General features: G+C 45.0%; 1 protein-coding gene across 3 annotated transcripts; it reads right to left on the bottom strand.

Moving 5' to 3' along the window:
• On the bottom strand, positions 1–22733 carry LOC139059674 (venom serine carboxypeptidase-like). 3 transcript variants are annotated; one of them, XM_070538104.1, is made up of 6 exons: positions 22587–22733; positions 17609–17702; positions 10707–10762; positions 8583–8755; positions 7527–7860; positions 1–1462 (listed from the first exon to the last, which is right to left on the bottom strand). In XM_070538104.1, exons 2-6 carry the CDS (start codon positions 17677–17679, stop codon positions 660–662), a joined length of 1437 nt encoding a protein of 478 aa, XP_070394205.1. In that variant the 5' UTR covers positions 17680–17702; positions 22587–22733; the 3' UTR covers positions 1–659. The 3 variants fall into 3 exon arrangements, with proteins under 3 accessions (XP_070394205.1, XP_070394206.1, XP_070394204.1); XM_070538105.1 differs by lacking the exon at positions 10707–10762 and having other exon boundaries at positions 8583–8766; XM_070538103.1 differs by lacking the exons at positions 17609–17702; positions 22587–22733 and adding an exon at positions 14819–14962.
• Between the last annotated feature and the right edge of the window lie 2925 nt (positions 22734–25658).

Genomic DNA, 25658 nt, shown 5'->3' with positions numbered 1-25658 from the left:
GTGGTCTTCTTGGGTGAAGGCAATCGGTCAATAAACCCACACGTACCGTTGTTTTTTCATCCACTTTCATTTCCATTAGTTTATTGTTTCTTTATTTCATCTATTAAGCACAAGTAAGTTCCCCTATGTTGTCCTTGGTGTCAGTGTTTGTTGGCTTCTTATGATATGACTAATAAAAATTGGGCACCTCGGTTAACCTCCTTTCTTCTCGTTTATTACATGAAGAGGGTCTCGAATTCGGCAGCATTGATGCCTTCAGGTAGTATGTGTGGGTTAATTGACCCTTTGCCTTCACCCAAAAAGATCACGTTCTCGTGACGCCTGCGGCAGAAAGGATGTTCCACATCCACCACCAGGGTCTGTGAGTGGTGGCGCTGACTAACACTCCCAGGCTTCTACGAGGAAACGCAAATACCCAAGAAAGTGGATGGGGAAACGGCGCCATGGTAGCTCAATTGATAGAGCATCGCACGCGAAATGCGAAGGTTGTGGGATCGTTCCCCGCCTGCGGAAAGTTGTTTTTTTCATTCACTCTCATTTCCATCAATTTATCGTTTCTTTATTTCATTTATTAAGCCCACGTAATTTCTCCTATATTGCCCTTGGTGTCAGTGTTTGTTGGCTGCAGTAATTATGGAATTCGCGATGCATGAAGAAGCCTAGGCTGCAAAAGGACACTTGTTTTCTATAAACGCCGTTATCAGTTCGTACGAGACCCTCGGTTGGTCGAAAGGCACGAGGTGACCAGCGTTTCGCACCACCACGAAGCTGAGGTTCTCGACGGTCTTCTTGTAGCCGTACACGTGGCGGCCGTCGCCACTGCGCCACACCGTCCGGGGCTCGCGGTTCCAGCGGGCGGCGTGCGACCAGGCCACTTGAGAGAGGAAGTTCTCCGTCTGGGTGGGGGCCATGGCCATATCCAGTTGACCGTTGTACACGAGAACCTTGTAGCCGCCCTCCACAACCACGTTGAACTGCGGCCTGGCCGAACGCAGTAGGTCATCCACGAAGTTAGAAGCCACGACGTGGCGCGACGTGTGAAACGTTTGGTGTCCCACGTGTAGGGCGCGTCGGAGCTCCGGTCTCTGCACGAATTTCTTGTACACGAAGTTGTCGCTAGGTGCAGTGTCGTAGAGCAAGTTGTAATAGTAGTGCATGCCGGTGACGTTCTCGTAAAATGAGTGTTCGTGAGTCAGGCTGAAGAACAGTCTGTCCATCAGCACCACGGCGTCTCGCATGAGGCCGGCGCGGATGCAGTCGGCCGCCTGGTTGGCGACGCGCGTCATGTAGTCGGCGGAGATACGATCAATGAGTCCGAAGCCATAGAGAAGCTCACCGTAACCCAGCATGTTTATGGGGTCCGTGAAGCCGTTGCCGATGGCGATACCTCGAAAGTTTATCCTGGCCCGCATTGTGTCGGCGTTCTGGTGCAGCAGAGCGCCGATGGTCGGCACGTACTTGCCTGCACGTGACATGTAAGGCATGTAAGACGGGCTAGGCAAGATGCAATGTACTCCGCACACCACAACTTGTACAAACGCAGCCGTACCTATGGCAACCCGGGAAGTCGACATACTTAACCTACCTAAAATCAAATAGTTATGTCACCAAGAGGTCTCAGAGGCTGTAAACGTGTACTTAGCACGAACAATTACACGTTAAATCCTAAATACATTGATAGCCAACGATTATGTCCCTTCATTAGCGGGTTGCCCATGTGCTTTGTCTACAGTGCACACATTTTTTGTGTCTTGAGAGTGCACAACAAAGCAGCACGCAGCGTGCATGTGAGTAAAGGGAGGCGTTTTCGCTGCACACGAAAGCAGATGCGTAAGCAATTCACCTAGTTTTCTTCACACACACGCATACACGCACCAAAGAGAGAGAGAAGGGGAAGCAAGAGATGTGAAGGTTAAAGGTTATTCATAGGGTTGTTAACCATAAATCTTACGCTCTTATTTCCCTTGTCAGGGGGCGACAAAGGAAATAACCACGTTTTACGGCAGAGAGACGCCTCTCCCATTGCTACGGCGATAGAAGTGGAGTCGGCAGAAGGCCGACGCGGCGTGACTATATAGGCAGAAATCTGCCCGATGAAGAGAAACTGCCTTCCAAGTCATGTCGACAGCGAGAACACTGTGTTGTGCTCCTGCTCAAGTGATGGCGCCTCATATGAAGAAGGCTTCGGGAGAGTGGTACACCAAGAAGGCCAAGAGAAGAAACTTCATCGGACGGTCTTCGTCGAGTAAGTCAACTGTCAAGCCACAGCGGAGGCCATCGGCCTCTTTGTGCCTGACTGTGGACAATCTCAACCGCCTTAGTTAACAAGTTTCCATTTTTCTCGAGGTTCTTGTCCCAGCAGAGATTAAGTATGTCAGAATTAATAATCGAAAGAACATCCTGGCTATTCATGTACGCAAACGAAGCGCAATCGATGCTTTGATGGCAGTAAAGCTCCTATGGCAGCATTGTTGTCTACTACCACGTTCACTAGGACAACAAAACCACCACTGGTGTTGTTTATAATACTGACGCGTCAATTAGCGAAAGCGACCTGCAAATTGTAATCAAAACTGCAATAGATGGCGCTGCCTTACTGCAAGCTCGGCGCCTCGGCAACTAGAGCTGTGGAAGGCTCATCTTCAAAGGTGACTGTCTACCATAGCGCGTAAAGGTCGACCACTTTCTGCATGTGGTACGGCCTTTCGTACCCAAACCAGTTCAGTGCAGAAGATATAAAAGAATCGGACACGTAAGAGCTGTCTGCCTAAATTCAACGGTATGCCCACGATGTTCCAAACAACACGGCACTGACACTTCTCGTGCAACGGAGCTCAAGTGCCCAAACTGTGAATGTTCGCACACTGCATCCTCAAAATACTGTCCATGCCTAAAGAAAGAGCAGAAAATCTTGAGGAAGATGGCTAGAGACGGATCATCACGCAGAGGTGCTTCTTCTGCAATAAGGCGACATATCGTCCCCGGAAACGAAAATTTTCTGGTTCAAATGAGATGTCTCGTCAAGCAACGCCGCCTCCGCTTCTATCTATCTCTAATAAGACGACGAATGTCAGCTAAAAAAGCGGCCATGCTGTTGAGGCTTAATCAAGTGAGGTGCGGCCAGCGCTGCCGAAGGCATCAAATACACCTGATCAGCAGCACATGACTCGCCACTTAAAGTTCAACGTCGCTGCAGTTGACCACATACGAGTCTAAGATTTGCAAGTGATTGTGAAGCTAAAGTATCTCAGGAATGTCATGCGTCTACTATAAAATACATGGACACTCCCGCTGTTCGTAGCGCAATTGAAGTACTGAACATGTTGACTTCGGTGCTTGAAAGCTTCGCATGGCACCATGGCCTACTACGCGCTGCCTTTTCACAAAGTCAAGAAAGCGTCTCTATTCCAGCGGAATGCCCGGGGCCTCAAATCCATAATTTCAGCTTTTTGACACTTAGGCTTCGAAAAACGTGTAATCCTGGTAAGTTCCGCATTGCTGGCTATGAGGCATTCATGTCCTCAACTTGTGGTGATCTGAGCAAGGTTATTGCAAATATTAGATGTGAACTGACATACGTATTGCAACCAGCCCCACCTCACGACGACGACCAATACCAATATGTTTGTTTAATTGTAAGAACGAAGGAGCTTAAGTTCACCCTTGTAGCAGAATACATAGCTCCTTCAAGTCGCTTCGACTCGAAACGACTGCACGCCGTGTTATCAGCGACCATCTGGCCCTTCCATTTTTAGTGAAGATTTTAATGCTCACTTTCCTCTTTGGGGGAGTTTTAAGATGGACTCCAAAGAAAATAGACTAGCCTCCTTTGCTATTCAGCACAATCTTTATTGCCTCAACGATGGTAGTTCGATATATTCACGAGAACTTACATACAGCAGCTGTCTAGATTTTACCCTGGTCTCTCGGCGATTCGAAAGAAACGTGCAATGGTTCCCAGACATCGAATCATAGGGAAGTTACCATATTTCCACATATGTGAGGACCAAGGAAATATTTGAGTACTCCTCTACGACTCTACAACTATTTGACTGGTCGGCATTTCAGTCACAGATGGAGGAAGCATGTCAGCAAGGGAGTACCATTCTAGTCTGGAACACGAAATTCAAAAAGCCTTGCAAGGAGTTACGCGTAGTTTTAAGCCTTTTCTGAAATATTACGAATTTGAAGCTGAACTGCAGCGACTACGAGCGATTCGCCGGCGGGTTGAAAATAGAGGCCAACTTAATCCATCCACGATCTCAGAGAGGCAAGGCGTATGCAAAAGATGATTCAGCGCTGCTTTAATTCACTACAATCTCAAAGATGGAAACGATTCTGTGAGTCGTTGGATCCACGTCAGGGCTTAACTCAGATATGGAGAGTCGTGTGTGGGCTTCGCGCATCACCGCAACAGCGTGCTCCTTTCAAATATCTAGATTTGTACCAAAATCGATGAGAGCTTGAGAGTGCTGAGGAAATTTGCTCCAAGACTTGCCGGCTTGCAGCCCCAGCGCGCACTTACATGTGTCACTCCTGTGTCTCGGCACTCCCGTACGGATCTAATGTTTTCGGTGGAGGAGCTTGAAGCGGCACTGGTGACTTGCAGGCGTTCTTCGTCACATGGTCCAGGCGGCGTTACCTATGGTGCGGCGTAACCTTGAGCAGAAAGCACGACTCATGCTGCTTAACCATTACAGCAAGTTTTGGCGCAACGGTCTGGTTCCACATGAACGTAAATGCAGCCGCTTGGTTCCGCTTCTCAAACCTGGTAAATCACTGCTAAATTTGTCGTTGTACCGCCCCATCGCTCTGGCCAGTTGCGTAGAAAAAATAATGGAAAGAATGATTTTGGCGAGCCTAGAATGGTACCTGGAAGATTACAACGTGTACCCAGATGCTATGGCTGGCTTCCGGCGTGAGCATCAAGAACGTCTGAAACGACTCACTGCGGCATTATTCCTAGACATAAAAGGCGCCTATGATAATTTAGCACATTTTGCCATTATAGATGCTCTGATTGAAGCCGAAATCGTTTGGCCGCACTTTTCATGTGGCTGTGCAGTTATTTGACCGACAGGCATTTCTTCGTGATGACCGAGGATGGCGCCACGACTCAACACCAAACGTTCCGTGAAGTACCGCAAGGCGGGGTGTTGAGCACGGCACTATTCAACCTAATGCTCGTTGGCCTTGTTCGATGCTTGCCCAACGCAGTTCAAGTATCAACATATGCTGATGACATCTGTATCTGGGCGTCTGCTGTAACACAACTGCAGGTACTAGCAAGACTACGAAATTCATCTACGTTAACATCGTTGTACTTGCGAAAACAAAATTTAGAGCCGTCTTCGGAGATATGCTGCCTTGTTGCACTCACTCGGAAGGCAGTGAGGTCTTACTCTGCCAATGTCAATAGGCAAGCAATTACAAATGCACGGACGCATTGCGTTTTAGGGGTAATTAATGACCGAGACCTGTCATCGAGCCTGCACGTTTCATATCTAAAGAGGAGGTTAACAACAACACACTCCCTCAAGTTTCTCAGTGGAAAGGGGCACATTGGTGTGGTCAATGCTGCAGCTTTATAATGCCTTTTTCCTCGGTTTCGCAAGATACAGCCTCCTTGTACTAAGCAACACCTGCAAAACAAACCTGAATGTACTCCAGGGACTACAAGCTTGAGCCTTAAGGACGTGCGTCAGTCTTCCGAAGTGTGCGTCTGCAGCGGCAACGATTGTCCTAGCTCAAGATCACCCAATATCAGCGTACTTAGCCACCGACGCTCTCAGGGCGCATATTCGGCACGTTGCATATCTGTCTTCTCACCATGTTGCTTCTTTACCTGCAGAGAGGCCACACATCACTTTCAGTCGCGTAATTGCTGCCAATCGAGCGTACTTCGTTGCCATCGAACTACATCCCTGCAGCAAGACCATCCTCACCTTTATGGTGCCTGCCCAAACCAGAAATACACCTCCCCATCCCAAGAATCACGAAGAAAGCTAACATGCCTTCGTTTGCCCTGAAGTAGGCCACACTAGTACTTTTAAATGAGGTGCACAGTGGCCGCGTACATGTTTACATCAATGGCTCAGTCAGACCTACATGTTCAGCTGCCGCTGTGGTGATAACAGCAAGATTCGTCAAAATACAGCTAAAAACGTCACATGTATCATCAACTACAGCTGCTGAGCTGGTAGCCCTGCGTGCGGCTTTTCATCTCATTCAGGAGGAACCACCCATGCATGGTCAATATTCTGTGATTCCAAGGCAACTCTACAGAGTGTACTCTCAACACTGCACCATGGCTCACATGGGCAACACGTCGCAGAGATCAGAGAAGACCACCATCGCATAGGTGATGAAGGACACGATATAATATGTCAATGGTTACCTAGTCACTGTGGCGTACATGGCAGTGATCGAGCGGACGCAGCTGCCCGGTCTGCCCATGACGGAGTCAACTGCGTTGCCATGCCTCTTTCCAGAGCCGACGCAGTGAAGAAACTTTCCGCACTTGCGCGTGACCTAACATTAGCTCAATGGAATTCATCCGAATTCACAAGCACGCCTTCACACCCTAGACTCTACTTTACAGCCCCATATTCCGTCCGATCTTCCACGACGTGACTGCAGTCCGTCAATGGCTTGGAGCAGCATACTCAAATGCGTATTCCTTTCGATCTGAATGGCCAATAGCCCACTTTATGACTTTTGCGGGTGCAGCGAAATGATCGCACACCTTCTTTGGGAGTGCCCTCGTCTCAACTCGCAAAGAGTAGCCCTCTCAGCCACTCTAGACACAAACTGGACAAGCGCCGACTCACGGAAAACAACATTCTTTGAAACTAGCCTACACGAGCATCAGTACAAGCCGCTATGAAGGCATTGGTGCGCTATTTAAAAGAAATCGGACTCCGTGGCAAGTCGTGGCAAGTTTTTTTACAAGTTGTGACAAGTTCTGATTGTGCGCTGTGTGACGTAGAATGTAATAGTGGGACGTTGACACTGTGTAACACTACGTAACACCTTCGCAGACAGTGTGACCGCGCCCAAAGAAACAGTTTTGCATTGTGCGTGGTTTTTTTGTTCGTACTCTTTTTCTCTCATCTATCGCATCAATTTGTCTCTCCTACCATACAGGGTAGCCAACCGGAGATATTCCCTGGTTAACCTCCCTGTCTTTCCTTTGCCTTTCTCTCTCTATCCTTTGTCAGATGCTTTGCGAATACTACTCGGGCTTATATATCCGTTCATGCCCAATCGTGAGTGTTTTAAGTCTGTTAATCATTTTCTTCATTGTTTTACTGTTAAATTATGGAAAGACTGAGACAGTTTACAAAGACAAATATCATGTGATCAACTTGGGAGGAAATTGTAACCATTTTCCCTGTTAGTTTCCTTATCTTAATATTCATTGCTCATCTGCTCTTGCAGTATCCCATCATTATGGGATAGCAGCACATTGCACGTACAGAACTCTCAATGTCCAACATATCAAAGTCCAAGCTAGGTGCACTTGCCGGCGTATGACTCTCCGGTGATGTAGAACTCGTTCTGAGCAAGCTCTCCCAATAGCGTGAAGAACTGCTGGAGAAACTCGAGCATGTCACGGCCCACGTCGGTCATGTCGCGAGCGTAGCCGCTTTGGCAGTCGGTGAAGCTGTAACCCGTCCCGACTGGCTGGTCCACGTACAACATGGAGTAGCGACGGGCCCACGTCTGCTTGCGGAACTTGACCTCCTCGCCGTCTTTCGACAAGCGGTACGGCCCGTGCTCGACGAAGAGACCCATCATTGAAGACGATCCGGGTCCACCTTGTAGCCACAGCAGCACCGGAGCGTACTCAGGGTTAGTCTGCATAGGCGAAAGGCGTAGGCGCAAGTGCCGCAGATGCCGACATCACTTTGGTGCCACCTCTAGTTGAAAGTTTGCCAGAAATCGATCACCCAATCAGTCAAACAATTACTAAATGCCTTTACAAATGTCAGTACACCCCTGACCCCTGCGGGCCACTTTGACTAGGCTAGTTGGCGCAGAGCCGAGGCTGCACCATTGGTCGGCTCTAGTTCTCTCAGAACATTTGCCATCTGCCAGCATTGCCTTGTAACGACTAATAGCGTTGCTTTTATTTCTGACAATGTTACTATGATTCTTTAAAGCAATTCTCTTGTCAAAATACTTTGTAAATGCAGTTGTTTTTGCTCGTGTGGCGACGAGCAGGACCTTTTAAAGCAACATTTGTGCTTTGTATTACTGCGGTGCTTTTCAACATTCATAAAACATTCGTTTCAAAAAAGAAATGAGACAGAATTGACGCTGCTCCTGACGAACAGAGCTTTGAACTTCGTAAACGTGCGATATGAGGAAACTTGCGGTTGTAGTATATAAGTGGCTACTGTTTACGCATGACAAAGTGGTAGATATCTGCGATCGTATTATGTCTTGAAGCACACCTAATTAGTATGATAGTGAGTTGGAGAAAAGGTAGTGACCTAGCGTTGGTGTTCTTTAAACACGCCTTAAAACTTGTTCCAGAACCTGCACTGCGCAAGTGTGTCAGAGTACTACTTACTCACCATCGCGGGCACAAACCAGAAGAACAGGTTACTGTTGAACTGTGGATTGACAGTGATGTATCCGGCAAAGCTGGGCACTTCATGATCTGCTCCGATGCGACCAACCTTGCTAAGGAACTTGGCCTCATCCAGCCTCCCTGCCTCAATGAGCGGCGTCAGGTACAGCGTCTCACCTGCAGCAAAGCTGAGATGAAGATTCTCAAAGTGGTTGAGAAGCATTTCTGAGTTGTTTGATAAGAGCAGGGTGGCGAATTTTAGTTCTGCCGAGGAATAGGTTGGCTGAATTTTTTTTATACATGTTATTCGTGCATAAATATATTAAGCTAATAGGCATTTACATTGTGTGTCTTATATGCCCATAGACATTATTCGTAATACGACGTCATTTGCCTGGCATTAAATAAATTTTGTCTGGAAAACACATCTAAACTTGCGCCAGACAAGTACGGCGTGCAAAATATTTATCGCAAGGAACGTAAAGAAATGCGATACACTCATTCAACATTAGCTAATTGTATTTCACGCTTTTCAAGGTTGCCTCTTCAACTCAGTTTATTCATTCCTAATTTATTTAATCATCTAGCACTGATATAAAATATCCATGTCCTTGCAGAATGTCAATTCGGAGGTCCTAACGACGTTAAAAAGCAGAAACGTATGGATTATGTTTCGTAAGATCTATGCAACTGAGCTTCGTAACTTTTGGCATTTGCGTAACTTGATGCACTGTGCTGAAAACGTTATGGCTCTCCCAGCGCATGTTGCGGCATGTATGTAGTTGTGCACATAAAGTTTGCGAATTAAAATGCGCCTTATGAGTCGACCCAGGGACACCTTGGCTGTACCTGCATCGCAATTGCTGTTTATGACAACTATTAAAAAAAACGCGGCAAAAAAAATTGGGTCTCACACTGTCAATCTAGTCAAATGTGAACGACGCTAAAAAAGACAAGTAATATACAGATGTGCAATATATATTTATGGCAATGTCGACGAACATATCCAAATTTGTTCTCCAATGCGCGGTGCAGTTAATTTCATAAGGCCATTTCCATACACCTTTCTTCTTCACTTTAAAGGGCACGCTTGGCACTCGGTCGCTGAGCGTTCACAACGGTTTCGGAAACTTGATATTCAGTGCAACCATAATGCGTTTGCTGCATTTCTGTGAGCACCATACATGTGGATATCATGGTTAGGCTTTTAACGTAACAATTGACATACATAACTTGCTTAGAATACACTTCCCAGCTGTTGGTTGCAAAGATTGTTGCTGCTATCATTTAACGTACGTGTTGACGTTAGTCGCTGGGATGGTTACAAATAATATCACCCATTCTCAATATTACAAAGATGTCGTGCACCGATGACCAGTTTTCTAAATCGAGGTCGAACATTGAAAATATTCATTAAGTGTGAAACGGCTGTATGTACATTGCCTAAATCAACATGGCATGAAAGAGAGTACTGAGTAAGGGTATGAGGACTTCTAGACACCGCGTTACAGTTTATCCTGCAACGGACCTATGCATGTGGTATAGATAGCGTATTGTTAGAGACGGACTTTCTGTTGACGCAAACCCATTATAGCAGTTTAAGTTATTTGATTAACTTAAACCAGGGGAGTGTGCAAGAAAGCAAATGTTCCTTGCAGGGTTAGCCATTTTGTACAGAAATAAAAATGTGAGCGGTGAGGTTGAGTCTTCTGTGACCCCTTCTCTTCCCATGACACCGCAATGATACGACATAGCTAGGTTTGCTTAATTTCAAGTAGATGAAATAGCCTCCCGTTTCTTTCAGGAAAAGTACAACTGACAATTCTCATACCCGCGGTTAAACCAGACGAATCTCGATGTTATGCAAGTACTTATGTTCCCGCATTGCTGATGTTTGCATGTGCCTAGTTTTTTGCCATAACTCGAATGTTTTTTAGTTTGTTTTCGTGCATGACCACCGCGACCAACAACTCTACACGGGGAGCATCGTCCCGAAAACTGGCCCTTGCGACATTAACAAACACCCTTAAAAAGTGCACAGAGCAATATTTATAGCAGGCTCCAGATCGTCACTTAGAGTGACATTTGTTCATATTAGTTCCGCAGATGCTGGCTTCGCAGATCTCACCTACGCTGCAATCTTCAGCCGCAGCTAGTGTCGCAGCAACGTTTTCTTTCGGCGGCCTGCAAAGTGAACATCAAAACACTTTCTCTTGCGCGCATACGTTCTATATGCATAAATGCAAAGGTTAATGAAAACTACAGAGCTCATCCGCTACTACTCTAGCAGTACTATAAATGCGGCAGTATTGAAGGACCAGGTTGCAGGGAGAACAACTCGGCGAATCCTTGCGCCACTTGCAACGGTATACGCTCCCGTATCCTGCTCTACAGCAAGGAACCTTCACCCAATCTAGTTATGCTCGACCCTGAAAGGTTGTACGAGCTCCATATTTTCCTCAGCAGAGAAACCCGGCTCAGTTGTACTTCGAATGCGCTGACCTACGATCCCCAGCTGCATGATGGAAGGTCGCCTACGATGCCCTCAATAAAAGGCATTCCAAGGCTTAGCAGCGCAAAAAGAAAAAAAAATATATACACTTGTTTTATTGCAACATCAAGGCAAAGACAGTATTCCAAAAGCAATTATGCCAGCGTATTTCAGTCTTCAAGCCGAAATGGCAACTGTGACACGACCTTGGCATGCTACAGGAATGCCAAAAGGCGAGCTTGCGAGAAGTGCTTTCTGATTAGCGCAATTGTGTTTGCTCCCTTGCGCAGAGGCAAATGAAAGCGTAGTCTCAGAGCATTATATTATTTAACACATCGCAGTTCTTTAATCTACTGTATTTATGGTTGTTTTTTTTTCGCTTCTCAGTGCACTTAAACGAAGCTGAACAGACTTTACGAATATAGGTGAGCAAACAAAAGGGGTTACTGCTTCTTACGTGTGAAACCAAGTCATGATCGGTTATATCAGCGTTCTAACGTGCGCGCGCACTTTTAAGGTGTTAAAATTGGGTTCAATGGCCCCGGCATCGATTGAATTTATCGGTACTCTGTCTAGTTTTTGTCAGGTGTCGATGCATTTTGTCAGTTATTCTGTTTTCTTGTTGTTGTTTTTTTTTGCTTGCATTCGCAGTCTGCCATTAGTCGCCATTATGCAGTTCCTTCGGCTCTTCCGCGACAGCTGTTAAATAGAGGTGAACTGCATACTTTTTTAAGCTTCCAGACTGACTTGATTACTCTACGAACTTTATGCGTTTTTCTCTGACAATATTTTAGTTGCGCTTTCGACACTTGGTTTTTTCTCGTCCGTCCAATCGTCCTTTGCTGAAGATCCGTGTCATACCGCGACAGAGAAAGTGTTATTATACAAAACAGTTTTGATAACTGCAGCAGACACACAGAGAAAAGCAGGAGTGTGTGCAGCTTTCTGAATGAAAGGGTGTTTCAAAGTAGACAGGGGAGTGGCATTCAAAACGTCCCTTTTTCTTTAGCTAGAGCAGCTCGCCTGCACTACAGCCTTGAATATCACTTGGATTGAAAAAAAGCTTCAGTCCAGCACATGTGAATGGACAGCAAGGCTGGCAGGGTCCTTAATCACAAATGTACTTACGCTAGAACTGTACAAAATAGCAAATGCCAGCCAGTCGCAATGTTGGACATATATACGTATTATTAGCAGAGGCAGCGGGAAACCGCACTTACGAACGAAACGATTCGTGCATCTGACCCCAGATGATTTGCCTCCAGTAAACGAAGTAGAGTTCGAAAAGTCACTCAATAAGCGACGTACAATTTCCAAAATGTTCACATAACCAGCCGGAAACCTTCTTTTTAAACCGTTCGTGTCAGGTACTACGGGCATGCCTCAATATCAGATTGTGGTACTGGCTTGTAAAGCCCCAGAATTTAATTTTTAATCCGCCTAATATCAACAAGCGCTTTGAATATTTCGAAAATTTTGCGATCATTTCGTACTTCGTGACAAAGCAACGTGACTGAACAGGAAATTCTGATGGCTTAAACAGCCGGCCAGCATGTGTCCACAGTAGGTACCATGTGAACTTTTAAAAAATCGCCTGTCATAGATGCTAAATTTATAGTCATTGGGCTGGATTACTCAGGGGCGGACATCACTTGCACGCGAAATCAATATGCATATTTGAATAATCAACAAAATTAACTAAATGAATTTTTGATTACGTACTTTACGGCACATATTGCAAAATACGAATTGCAGCCAGTGAGTTCACCAGGCGTATCGGCTTGGAAATTATTTTAAAGATGACACCGATTTCGAGATATTCCTTCACAACGTGTGCGACGAAATACATAAGTGTGCCAGTTACTTTTGTATTTGGCTTTGATATGAGCAGGCTGTAATAAATGTAGCATACTAGTTGTATAAGTTATCCGCTGTCTCCGACAACGCTTCCAAGCCATCAGCTGCCACGTAATTCGAGAAAGTTCGTATCGTGTTTCTGCTCTGTTTCAGTTATTCGGTCATTATCGTATACGTCTCAAAGCGTTTATCATGTGTACTAAATATTCACACCATGACCAACTTACGCTCTAAAAACAATAACGATAGAAGTTTTTACCACAGGGATCAAACGTCAGCCCCTCGTTGACGCCCACCGTCAGCGAAGGGCCGCTGGTGATCGCGCCTAACAACCGCGAGAAAAAACGTAGAGGCCAAGGTATCTCAATGTCTATCCCTTAAGTTGTGTTTTTGACCAAACGCAAAGGGCAATTTTGTTTCCACCTATGTCGGTAACTCGCGCTCAGCTGAAGTAAAACTGCTCGCAAATGGAGGTGGACGACAAGATGAGGTTCAACTGCAGCGCATGTGTATCTCCTATAGAAGAGCGTCTTGTTGGCTAGTCAGTGTTAACGTTATGTATATGTATATTGTCGCGCGCCAATGTATATTGCCACGTGCATTCGCCGCACATTTCATTTCTTTTGTTTCAGTAGGAAGCGGTGGAGCGCCGAGCCGACGCTTGACGCTGGTGATGGTCCAGAACTAAAGTGAACTTATCACCGCAACGTCCTTGTCATGTTCTACACGAGTGGAAACAAGGGCAGCAACTATATTAGCCAAAACGCAAAGAAAATGAAAAGCAGCCAACTCACGTGTTAACTATCAGGCGTCCCAAAAAAAGAGGGCAATGTGGCTAAACAATGGGCAAGCACTTGCCCCAAGTTTACATCTCAAGTCAATTGTCTGTACCTGTGCCGCTTGAAACATGCTGGCTTCTCTCGTCTTAATGCCCACACACGGGATAGGGTACAACTAGGCATCGGGAGATATTTTTGGAAAATACTATAGGCACTGTTTTCTATAGCACACTCACCATCATTCATAGCAAGGGATGCACGATTGCAGCAGATAAGCTTAGAAAAACGAACGACCTCCTTGCTTTTTATTTATTTATTTATTTATTTAGTGAGTGAGTGAGTGAGTGAGTGAGTGAGTGAGTGAGTGAGTGAGTGAGTGAGTGAGTGAGTGAGTGAGTGAGTGAGTGAGTGAGTGAGTGAGTGAGTGAGTGAGTGAGTGAGTGAGTGAGTGAGTGAGTGAGTGAGTGAGTGAGTGAGTGAGTGAGTGAGTGAGTGAGTGAGTGAGTGAGTGAGTGAGTGAGTGAGTGAGTGAGTGAGTGAGTGAGTGAGTGAGTGAGTGAGTGAGTGAGTGAGTGAGTGAGTGAGTGAGTGAGTGAGTGAGTGAGTGAGTGAGTGAGTGAGTGAGTTCAGTTTACGATCAAAAGTTACCGGGAGTATTGAAGGATGCCGCAGTAAACTTTGACCACTTGGTGTGACCGAAACCTCCATAAAGTGGCATCCCTGAATTTCTCGCCCAGTGATGCGGGCACTGCGGCCAGGAGTCGAACGGGTGACTTCACGCTCAACAGCAGAGTGTCATGGCTGCTGAACCACCACAGGCATTACCAGTAGATTATATTTCTTTCAGTTTTAGCTTGCGTGTGACGCATCCGATGCCCACGCAAGTTTACGGGAGTTGGTTGTCCACAAATTCAAACAAATTCCACCAACGATGCACGCCTGCGAAAATTTCGGCAAACGCGTTTTGTCTCTATAGCATCCCTCGGTGCCTCTTGGTGCTCTGGTTTTTGTGCCTCCGGTACTAAATCTCAGATAACTATTATTGTCGATGAATGGCAAACGAAAATTGAGATCGACACGAGAAAAGGCATTAAGATGAAGCAATGTGCTTACCGAAAGGAGCCACGCACTTGAAGTCCGAACAAAGGGATCACGTGAACGAGAAAAAGAAGCTCCACGGCCAGCTGCATGTCGGCAGTCTTTCGGGGCACGCCGTCATGCCAAGCGTCGGTCTCGACGCATCCAGCCACGGGTGTGGTAAGAACTGTTGCGTTCAGTAAGGGTCCACCTCGTTCAAGCTTTAACGCCGACCGAGATGCAAGTTGGGTCGCAAAGGCCGGTGAAACAGCGCGGCTTAGCTCACACGCGCCGCCTTTCATTTTCTTTTCCTGGAGTCCGTGCGTTTCTGTGGATGTCGCTCACACGTCGTTGCTATAACTCTGCGCTTGTGAGTACTAGGGGACCACTGAAATAGGCCCAATTTACGAAAAAGGAATAGCGGTGTACTGCACGACAGCCCTCAACGTTAGGTGACATTCTAGCAAAAGCAGGTTAGCTGCGCGAGCAGTAATCTTCATGAAGTCGGCTTGCAGAGCACGGTGATAGACTGCGCCAGAAAAGTATCGTTGGACAAGAGCACACTCTGCCAACTACAAAGCCGGAAAAAACAGCACCTAGCGGAAGCCGTCACTGCCCATAAAGGAGTCGCCTCTCACAGGACTGTAGGCTGTTAGCATTAGGTTTCCGTCTAGTTGAGGCAAGTCGCTTTGAATGACAATCTGCAGTTCAGATACCGTTGTCGGCACGATTCTAACGCTTCCTTTTTCTTTCTGCTGCTGCTCTTGCGCGCAGTTCGGTCGGTTCTGACTTCGCCTCACTGCACTTTTGGCAGCGTACAAGGTGTTAGTCAATAACTTGTACAATTTCGAGGCCAAATTCAACCTTCCAGCACTTCGTGTTTCTTGTCGTAAGAGCAGCTTTTCCTTGCTCAAACTCGGAGATGAAAGTGTCGATCCTGTGGTATAGATTGGCACGTTGAAGATGCATTGTAGATTTTCTCGTGAACTCGCGTTACTCGAAAGGCACTTGCTTTTCGTTGTCTGTGACGACACAGCAGCAGAGATCAAATTAACATTGATGTTCAGGAAAGCCGATGGCCCGAATATGCGCAATTCTGCATATATCCGATTTTGCATCCGGGATAAATATTTTACGTAACAGCGTGAAAATTGATTTTGGAAATGGTTCAAGGAAATGTGCATAATAATGTTAAAGAAGTTGCACGGAGTCATGCTGCACCACGCTTGGGTTCAGATTTATTTCAGAAAGTGGCATGAAATATAACAACATATACTGTTCATTTATACGCTTCATTTTAGTTTCCACTGCAGAGGCTCGCAATAATGTGCGTCAACGCGACGCTTAGAGCTCTGCAGCTATAGCTGTACGACATTTTGTTCTTCCATACATGGTATTCAGTGCACAGAGTTACAGTTGTATGTAATCATCACACAGGCAAAAGGCAGCACATCACATTTCAATGGCTTTGGAATCACCGTAAAAGCGCGGAAAGCAACAAATAAAAAACAGGCTTTTTTTTCATAAAGGGAGACAACCACAACTAATCAGTAGAGGGTGCCAATTTTGTTTAAACTTTATTAGGTAATACACATTCTTTTTAAGTGAACCATCATTCCACTAAACTGTATTTCTGAGAAGAAAGAAATAAAGATATGGGCTCAGCATTGCGGTGCGATCCGCGTGTCTTCCGTGAAATTTGTAGACCAATCGGAAAAAAACATATTGAAGGGCAAGCCCTTCGTCGGGCACAATCAAATGTGAAAGAATATGTGGTTTCATGGAACGTTTCCGTGTGCGACTCCTAGAAAAAAACAGTTGCGTGCATGCGGCATCTTGCGAACCCGTTGAAATACTTCGTGGATGGGTAGACCAGAGAAAGCAGACTGGTAAAAGGGAGGTAGATAGAACATGTGTAATAAATCCCTGCACAGCCGTTTGCTCGATACCACCTAAAGATATTCAGTAGAAAAACAAACCAAAATAAAGTGCACAGTGAAACAAACTTCTTGTACAAGCCCCCACTGAGACGGACGTTCCTAAAAGCGTGATGAAACCACTAGGATGTACGGAGAATTTACTAAACTAACGGAATTTTATGAATGATCCGAATATTTGATGTGTACTGTCGCGGAGAAAGAAGGAACGACGAGCTGTCTGCAGCACAAAAATATGCAGTAAATAAAGTCAGCTGGTACGCACAGGCCTAAAAACGTTACCTAATTCCCTCATCGGTTGTAAGCTAGAGGACCACACGAAAGTAGCAAACATTCTGTCGAAATGCTGAATATAGCAATATAGTGTAAACGCTGAGTATAACATGAAGTCTTTATAGATAATGTTTATTATTATAATGATGTAGATTCTTGTTCGGCTGTGTCACATGCACACTCGGGGGATTTGTGAAGAACTTGGAAGCTCAATATGAAATAACAAATAACATATATATGAAAGAAAACGAAATTAGCATAAAGTTGAATTTTGGTGCGCGGCAAAGAACCCCAGGTAGTCAAGATTGATCGAGAATATTCCACTACGGTGTCCCTCGTAAGCCATCGTGCAGCATAGGGACGTTAATCCTCACAGTTAAATGTGAATTTAGCCTGGCCTACTGAAAGAATGTGCTCGATAATGATCGTTGTGCAAAGCGACGCTGCGACTGTCAACCGGCTGCTCTGGTTCAGCTTTTCAGCAAAGCGACCAAAGTTGCACACCGACCTTTTCTTCTCTATTGTGCCACAGAAACAAGAAGCTGCAATGTATAACACCAGAAAGGCTGCGACATCAATTATCTGAGTATGCCCTTCCTGGTTCACTATAACTTACCCGTCGTCCGCATGGATTCCAGGTACAAGCAGTAGGCCCACGCAGGAAATGAGCAAGTAAATGATCCTCATGGCCACCGCACCAAAGCGCTTGGCTGTGAGAGAAGTCGTGGAATGACGGGCTGTAAGGGTCGCATAACTAAGCCATGGGTGGGCAGTGCTAGGGGAACGGGAATGGCGACAGGTTGTTTTTGTCGGAAGGATGTCGTTGCCTGCGCACTGATAGCACCGCTAAGAGAAAGTCAACGCTGATATCTCTTCATAGTTATACACCCACGCAATCGCATTTCTGTCATATATTATACCGAAGTGTGGTCACGTCGGTAACTTTCGGACCTCTTAGCGGGCACCCTCACAGGTGACTTGAATAACACCCGTAACTGCCTGCCTCAGTGCACTGAAAATTGCGGGATCTTATACTCCTATCGAGCGCTCCCACAGAACAAGTATGCTCGCCATGAGATTGGGGAAATAGGCGTACGGGAATGTCAATGGTTTTTCGTGCAAGCCTTACGGGTATAGCGGTGACTGTACCGTGAAAGATAAGTCCGTGTAACTAGCAGTAGTTTCACTTGTCATCGCATGTGAGAAACAAACCCTCTCAAAGGCTGTCGACAAAAGTTATGAAAATAAATGCGTACGTAGCCCGTGGGTACGCCTGGAATAGGCGAAGCCCTTGGCATGGTTATAACTCTGGCACCTGAGACAAATATATATTTCAATGGTCGCAGAAGAAAGAGCGAAATGAAAGAAAGTCAGCGAGGTTAACCAAAAGAAAAGTCCGGTACTTAGAGGTGGGCGAGGGGGCCATAGAAAGACATGGGGGAAGTAGAGACAGAGAGAAACGCAGCACATGCAAACAATCACTGATTTTCAACAAAGGATAAGGGTTAACACTTGTCAGTGCTAGAGTTGCTCGTGCAGGTTCGTAAAAACTGGAACAATGCATTCGAATGGTCGCTAGAGAGGTACACATATATGCCTAACAACATTACAGCATGCAACTCCGGATTTCGCGGATGACGCGCGAAACGAAGCACGCGCGCATAGAATGTACGCTCACAACGTACAAAATCCTAAATGATTGTTAACCAAAGTGTCTAGACCATGCAGTGTAGCACGAGAAAGGCCAAAATCGTCTTCGCTGCGGGCGAAGCATGGTAAGAGCTTTTCACCAAGTTTCAACCACGGTAGTTTCATCGAGCTGCCGTAGTTCAAGTATAGGTATGTGCATTATGCCGCTAGACGGACTTGCAACTTTAGTCATTGTGGATATTTGAAATACACGAAGAAAACTGGCAGTCCCGATTTAATCTTCTTACTTTTATAGTGCAGGGTTGGGGGAGGAGGGGAGGGCGAACTCACGGGGCTTTACGTATGCAAGAGCTTTTCCCATTGGCTGGCCGCCTTTAGCTAATAGTGTGTCCAACATCACAATTGGCTTGCACTTGCTGTCATGAACAATCCTGGCGCAAGAGCTTTTCCTTTTTTTTTGCAAATACGGGCCCATATTTTCTTTTGGAAATAGCACGTGAAATATAGCGTAATTCCACCTTTTCAGGCGAGCTCAGTGGCTATGCTGGGCTGCTGAACACGAGGTCACGGGATCGAATCCCGGCCACGGCGGCCGCATTTCGATGGGGGCGAAATGCGAAAACACCCGTGTACATAGATTTAGGTGCACGTTAAAGAACCCCAGGTGATCGAAATTTTCGGAGTCCTCCACTACGGCGTGCCTCATAATCAGAAAGTGGTTTTGGCACGTAAAATCCCATAATTAAAAAAAAAACCTTTTCAGACGAATTGCTCGAAGTGGTAAGTCGGGATATGTTTAGGATCTTTTAAGTCCACATAAGCACTTAGAAATGAACGGCAGTCAATGTCATGTATCCCGTATGAATAAAAAGTAATTACTGGAGAGTTAAAACAAATATCGTAAATTCAGATTTAGGATAGTTCGCTTAGAGACACTTCATTCGCAGCACCACATAGTATTGTTGAAGTATAATTACTAAGTTTTGGTGTTAAAGAAGTAACCGGTGAGCATGTCGCTAATATATTGTCGCAGGGTATATTAAGGGTTATAAGGTAGAGATGCCGTATGTTACAGCGAACACTTTCAAATATTTTTAAAGAAATTGCCTGTGGCAGACAGCACAATTCTAGTCCGGGAGCTGGTCTACTCAAAGGGACGGCCATTACCGGCGGCAAAAAATGAAATTAATAATAGAATAATTAACAAAAATCACTAATTCTGTTTCTAACTAATTACTTTTTGGCACATATTTTAATTTACAAATTAACAGAGAAACAGAGGAATCGGTGTCGCCGTTTACTGGCGATGGCTAGCCCTCTTCGCTTGATTGATAATATAGGATAAAGAAATAAGTAAATATAAAATTATTGCATTAGGTAATGCTGCCAAAATAATAATTAAAGATAAGAGATATCTTACACACTAAGTCTGTTTCAAGAAGTTCTCATTTGCAGCGAAGTCCGTGTAAGTCCGTGTACATGTGTCTTAAATGCACGAATAATATAATTACTCACGACGCTGTACAGTCAACAATCGTCACAAATGCCGGCATGTTCAAAGACATGTTTAACTGGTTTCATAGCTTTGTGATGAATCGGATAGGAATATTCGACGTATCTGGTGTCGAATGTATCCCTGCTCAATTCTATTCGATAGTTTCGCTGTTCGAACACCCCTACATTTAATGCAGAAAATTGCGCTTTTATAAAAGTTAAAGTTATATCATGATAATGCATTTTTCAAACTCTGCGTAACCTAACGTGTTATTTTTTTCTTGCCTTTCCCGTTATTGTTGTGCTACTGTCCCTTAAATATTGTTGTGTTATAGCCAAATATGTCCCGCTCACTCTGCAATTCGATTGCTTATATTTTACTTTGTGAAAGTTCCTTGTTCACTGACATCTCGCGTTCAAAAGCATTCGGTTTGTGCATTGTACAATTTTAACACCACATTACTGTATTAGCTTAATTCTTACACTGTATTTTTGTATATGTATTCTAATTATTGTATAATTTATTCTTTGAGCGTACTCTTCCCCCCTTACACAATACCTCTAGGGGCCTGTAAGGTATCTTTAAATAAATAAATAAATAAGTAAGATGGATGTGCAATCATTAAAAGACAATGATTATAGACCTTAGTGGTCCTTAGCCCGAGAACTATGATGGATATAGTATCAAGAAACAACGTACACAGCTGCAACAATAGCAAGCACAGCGGTGAGCGCAGTGGTGAGCTGTCTCATAATAAATAGTTTTCTCTACGAGTCACAAAATGCAGAGAAGAGAAACCAAAGACATTTCCTTAAACGGATGTGGATCCTCGCTCTTCGATATGTCGCAATATCGCAAGCGAGCGGCGGACATGAAGAGGAAGCTCGATTGAGAACGTAAGAATAAACCGATCGAGTTACATTGTGCATGATAAAACTGTACTACATACATACATACATACATACATACATACATACATACATACATACATACATACATACATACATACATACATACATACATACATACATACATACATACATACATACATACATACATACATACATACATACATACATACATACATACATACATACATACATACATACATACATACATACATACATGTCAGATATAATCTGTATGATAAGTCATTGGCAATTTAGCAGTAAATGCGAGAGAAATACGTTAGCGTTACGTCACACATCTTTAATGCTCTCCGAATTGATTACTTAAGAGCAAGCTCTAGCTTGGGGCCAACTTCCACGTGGCCTATTCAAATACATGTAAAACGCAGACACCCTTTTCTGAGGTACCCCATGGACCGATTTTAATGAAATTTGTTACATTTGTAAAATTTGGTAGTTTGTAACTTACTTGCAGTTATATATATATATATATATATATATATATATATATATATATATATATATATATATATATATATATATATATATATATATATATATATATATAGCACGTGACCGGCTTCTCACACGTCATACCCTTTTTCACTTCGACATTCCTATGCTAACGCATTAAAAGGGTATAAAGTGCATCAGACATGTATGCTGACAATTCGACAAGTGGAGTTATCTTTGTCAAAGGCGACCTTATCATCATTTGCTTATTAGCTTAAACGGGTTAATAGAGGGATGTCACGTGATGTCGCTGTCGATGGCAGACAGCCACCACCAACAGCGACACCATGTGTCGTCACTTTACAAACCCGTTAAAGCTAACACGCCAAGGATGGCAAGGCCGCCTTTGACAAAGATAAATCCTCCTATCGAATCGTCGACCTACCTGTCTGATGCACTTCACTCCTATTTACATACAGCTTTTATTCCACAGTGTGTTTCCATCTGTCGGCCCCTATCTTGACTTTGGACGTACAATCACCCGCAAAAGTTTAGGAGATGCGGGATTTGCGAAAGAGCTAAATTTCCACGAAGCCTGTGCACGTAGCCTCTAATTAAAAGCTTTAATCCATAGCAGTTCTTGCGAACTACACTGTGATCCATTAAATTAGAAGCGCTACGCCTTAACGGAGCAGAAATCCACCTTTGTCGTGAAACCCATGCCCCGTAAACCTTTGCGGGTGACTGTACATACATGCGTGTGTTCACGGTTACTAGAATTCAGCGCAAACACAAGGGACAAAGAAAGAAATGCACTACGCAAGCGCTCTTTCACAAGTTGTGAGACAGAACTCGTCTAATGCGTTTCCTTGTCCCTTGCGTTTACCCTGAATTTTCGCAACCGTGAATCCAACATTCCAACTAGCCGAATTAGTAGTCTTGCTTCACCACATGTGTGCTTGTTGCCAAAAAAAAAGAAACTAAACACGCTGTGCCCGCCTATAATGAAAAGAACTTACATGGAAGAGACGATTCGTCGCGTGTTACGAGTGCATATGCTTGTGGAGCCAATGCAGGCTCGTACCTACCTTCTCAATACTGATAGGACAGGACCCCTGACATCCCATCAGGCATAGGTAACTGCATGCAGGATGATCAAGTACTTTAAATACGTTAGCATTTATCTGTGAAAATGCCTCCGCACCCTGTCACCGAACACAGCAGCGCCTCAGATGGCATTCGTTTAAAGGAGAGGTGGAAGCAACACACTCGAGCCACTGGGCTTCCAAACACCGGACTGCATGTTACCACGATGGTATAGTTGAAATGTCTTATATACGTATACTAGAGTTGACGAATGCGCTGTTAGTGGCTCGCGGTACCACTATTTCCTCCTAGGCGTAAGTCACGCGCGGAAACGGGAGCGGGCGTTTTACCCGCACCGTCATCCGTCAACCAAGCGAAGACTGATGGAACACAGCGAAATGCGTGGCGGGTTCTTTTAGCACAGGTTGGCGTGTACGTGCCCACCCTGTGTCCCGTGCTTTCGCGCCATTATATATGTTTCCAGTTAAAATAGCCAATGCGTTTGCGTGTCATACCACTTGTCAAAACGAGTAGTCGACGAAGTTCTGTTCAAAATCGAAACAGATTGCGTTGCTAGTGGACGCATCTTCGAGGCCCGGAAGAAGACTCTGGTTCGACCAATGTGATTCTCAGGACCAAGGGCCACTAATGTCGATAAACACGCCGTGTCTTGCGATGCGTGCGCCACCATCTTATCATCTTACAACCTTTATAAAAGCACATATTTTAACATTAAAATGCAACATACGTGATGCTACTTTGAGGGAGATATAGCAACAGCCCTGCTATGTGGTTCCGGCCGGTGGTTCTTTTACTTTTCTTCAGCTCTGAGCCCAGGGCCTCTATCGAAGTAAAATTTTCAGAAGCATCTCATAGGTAACAACCCAACGCTTACAGCCGCATATAAAATTGATGTCCTCTTTAGACCTTACAAAAGCATGGATAGGCGGACTTCAGTGCAGTGATTGGGGTGTGTGTGTAGGGGGGAGGAGGGCGCACCCACGCGAACTTCCCCATCTTGACTTGCCCGATGCTTCCACTTGCAGAAAAGCGGTCACTGTAATTGAGTTTAATTAAAATTAGGGAAGTGTTAAAACTACGATTTGATTACGAAGCACGCCGTACAGCGGGGCACTTCGGATTGAGTTTGACTACTCTTCTTTTTATTTTACTTACACCCAATGCGCGGTATACGAGAGTTTTTGCATTCCGCCCCCATGGGAGTGTGGCCGTTGTGGTCGGGGTCGAACCATCCACCTCGAGCTCAGAAGCAAGGCGCCATAGCCACTGAGCAGCCACTGTGGGTGACGAATTTATTAAGTTACCAGATTTGGTTTCTTGAGTCGATACTGAAATTGTTTGTCTCAAAGTAGTTTTCATGGACGGAGTGTAGGAAGCTAACCTCGACACTCGTTTTGTCGCTTCGAATTCGGTATTCCCGGACAAGGCTCCTGCGGCGCCCAATCAACTTCCGAGAAGCGAACTATGGCGCTTACCCGAGCTGTATACACAGTGCCTGGTTACGCAGTTTGCGATCATAGCTACATCGCATAAATGTTCTTACCGCATGGTGAGCTTCTCGGCTCAGCACCTTTCGCGTCAGAATAGTGTCGGCGTTCCACCGGAAGAACCAAGGCCAGGACGAGAGGCGCTCAGTCTGGGGTTGGTAATATCGATGAAGGATTAATCGATTAAACGTATCCCGCAGATCGGTTCATTGATGTCCACCTTTCATCTAATTGACTTTATTGATTAGGCATGTCGATTAATTGTTTTCTAGAGTTTCACAGGAGTCGCTCGAAAAAGTTTGAAATCGTTCTAGAATGGCGGATCACGAGCAGTGACTGGGCGCCTGTGGTATAGCGACTGCCGAATGTTTTTCCGAGTCCCGAGTCATGCTGAGCCGAGCGCTTCCCTTAATGCAGGGTCCTACAAAAGTAACTGTATTTAAAACTTTTGAAAGTGTCCGTCAAAATTTTCGATTAATCAAGTGACCGATTAAAAACTTTCCATCGAAAGCGATTAATTGATTAAAGGTTAAAATTTTGTATGATTAGTCGTTAATCGAGTGATAAACTTAATCGACCATTCTTAGCTCAATGTAATAGGCCCCTCCTCCTGCTATTAGAGGGCTGCCGGATGCCCACAGCATACACTGATGCAGTTCCACATGCTCTGAAGTTCTGCAATGTGACTCTGCCATGCAATTTGTGAAATGTATTGTACTGTGCGATATCGATTAGCGAGAATGAGTTGGTGAAGTTCAGTAAATGTCGCTTGACAAAACCTCGGAAGCCGGGCATTCTGCTGCGGTCATGAAGCGAAACCTCATCTCATTCACCTGGTAAGTAATCCAGGAATCTCCTATCTCTTTAGCACAATCGTTACGTGACGCCAATCTCTCACCAGAATGATACTCAGGTGGCTTCTCTCAACGGCTTCTCTCAATGAACGAGTGCCGTGACCTGCACTCAACTCGGGGTGTCGACGCTGATCTACAACACGTTCACAGCTGCCACAGTGGTGAGTTTTTTGGAGTGGAAAAAGTCAGATGAATGGGTTCTTCCTGCTGGCAGCAAAATTCGGATAAGAAAAGCCTAAGATCATTCCTCTGTCGACGTCCATGGCACTTATTTATCACCCGCGGTTCTTCTGTTCATCCCGTAAAGTTATTGAACGTAGTGTTGCCTTTATTAATCCGCACCAATAAGACTCGACTCTTCAAAAAGAGAAAAAAAAGGTCTAGTAGAATTCTCTAACATGGAATGTGCCTTGAGTGACCTGCGCACGAAAAACGACCGAGTACCAAGGGGTTTCTGGTATTCTGGACGCTGCATGCATGGGGATCATGGAAGCCGGTGCACAAACACTATAAGCTTGTAATTCATATTTTAACAACATATCTTAATAAAATGCGCTGCACGCCAGTAATTGAATATTCGCCAGTCTTCCTTTGGAAAATCGGCGCTGCAGCAGAGGGCACTTCGATTACTGTCAATATAAATTCTGCGCGCGTGTTTATTTGAATGATGAGAGGCGGAATTCTGCAAAACTGGTCGTAGTAACTTTTGTGA

This window comes from Dermacentor albipictus, chromosome 4 (genome assembly GCF_038994185.2).
Source record: "Dermacentor albipictus isolate Rhodes 1998 colony chromosome 4, USDA_Dalb.pri_finalv2, whole genome shotgun sequence".
NCBI lineage: Eukaryota > Metazoa > Arthropoda > Arachnida > Ixodida > Ixodidae > Dermacentor > Dermacentor albipictus.
The sequence above is the reverse complement of the archived record's forward strand: the minus strand, read 5'-3'. Positions and strand labels throughout refer to the sequence as shown.

What these genes read in the sequence shown, in the direction of transcription:
- LOC139059674 (XM_070538103.1), bottom strand. Translation starts at nt 14,895, where the DNA reads ATGCAGCTGGCCGTGGAGCTTCTTTTTCTCGTTCACGTGATCCCTTTG. An exon ending in GGCTGAAGATTGCAGCGTAG is followed by an intron (nt 8,756 to 10,706) that starts GTGAGATCTGCG and finishes GCTTTGCTGCAG; the next exon opens with GTGAGACGCTGTACCTGACG. An exon ending in TCTGGTTTGTGCCCGCGATG is followed by an intron (nt 7,861 to 8,582) that starts GTGAGTAAGTAG and finishes TCGCCTATGCAG; the next exon opens with ACTAACCCTGAGTACGCTCC.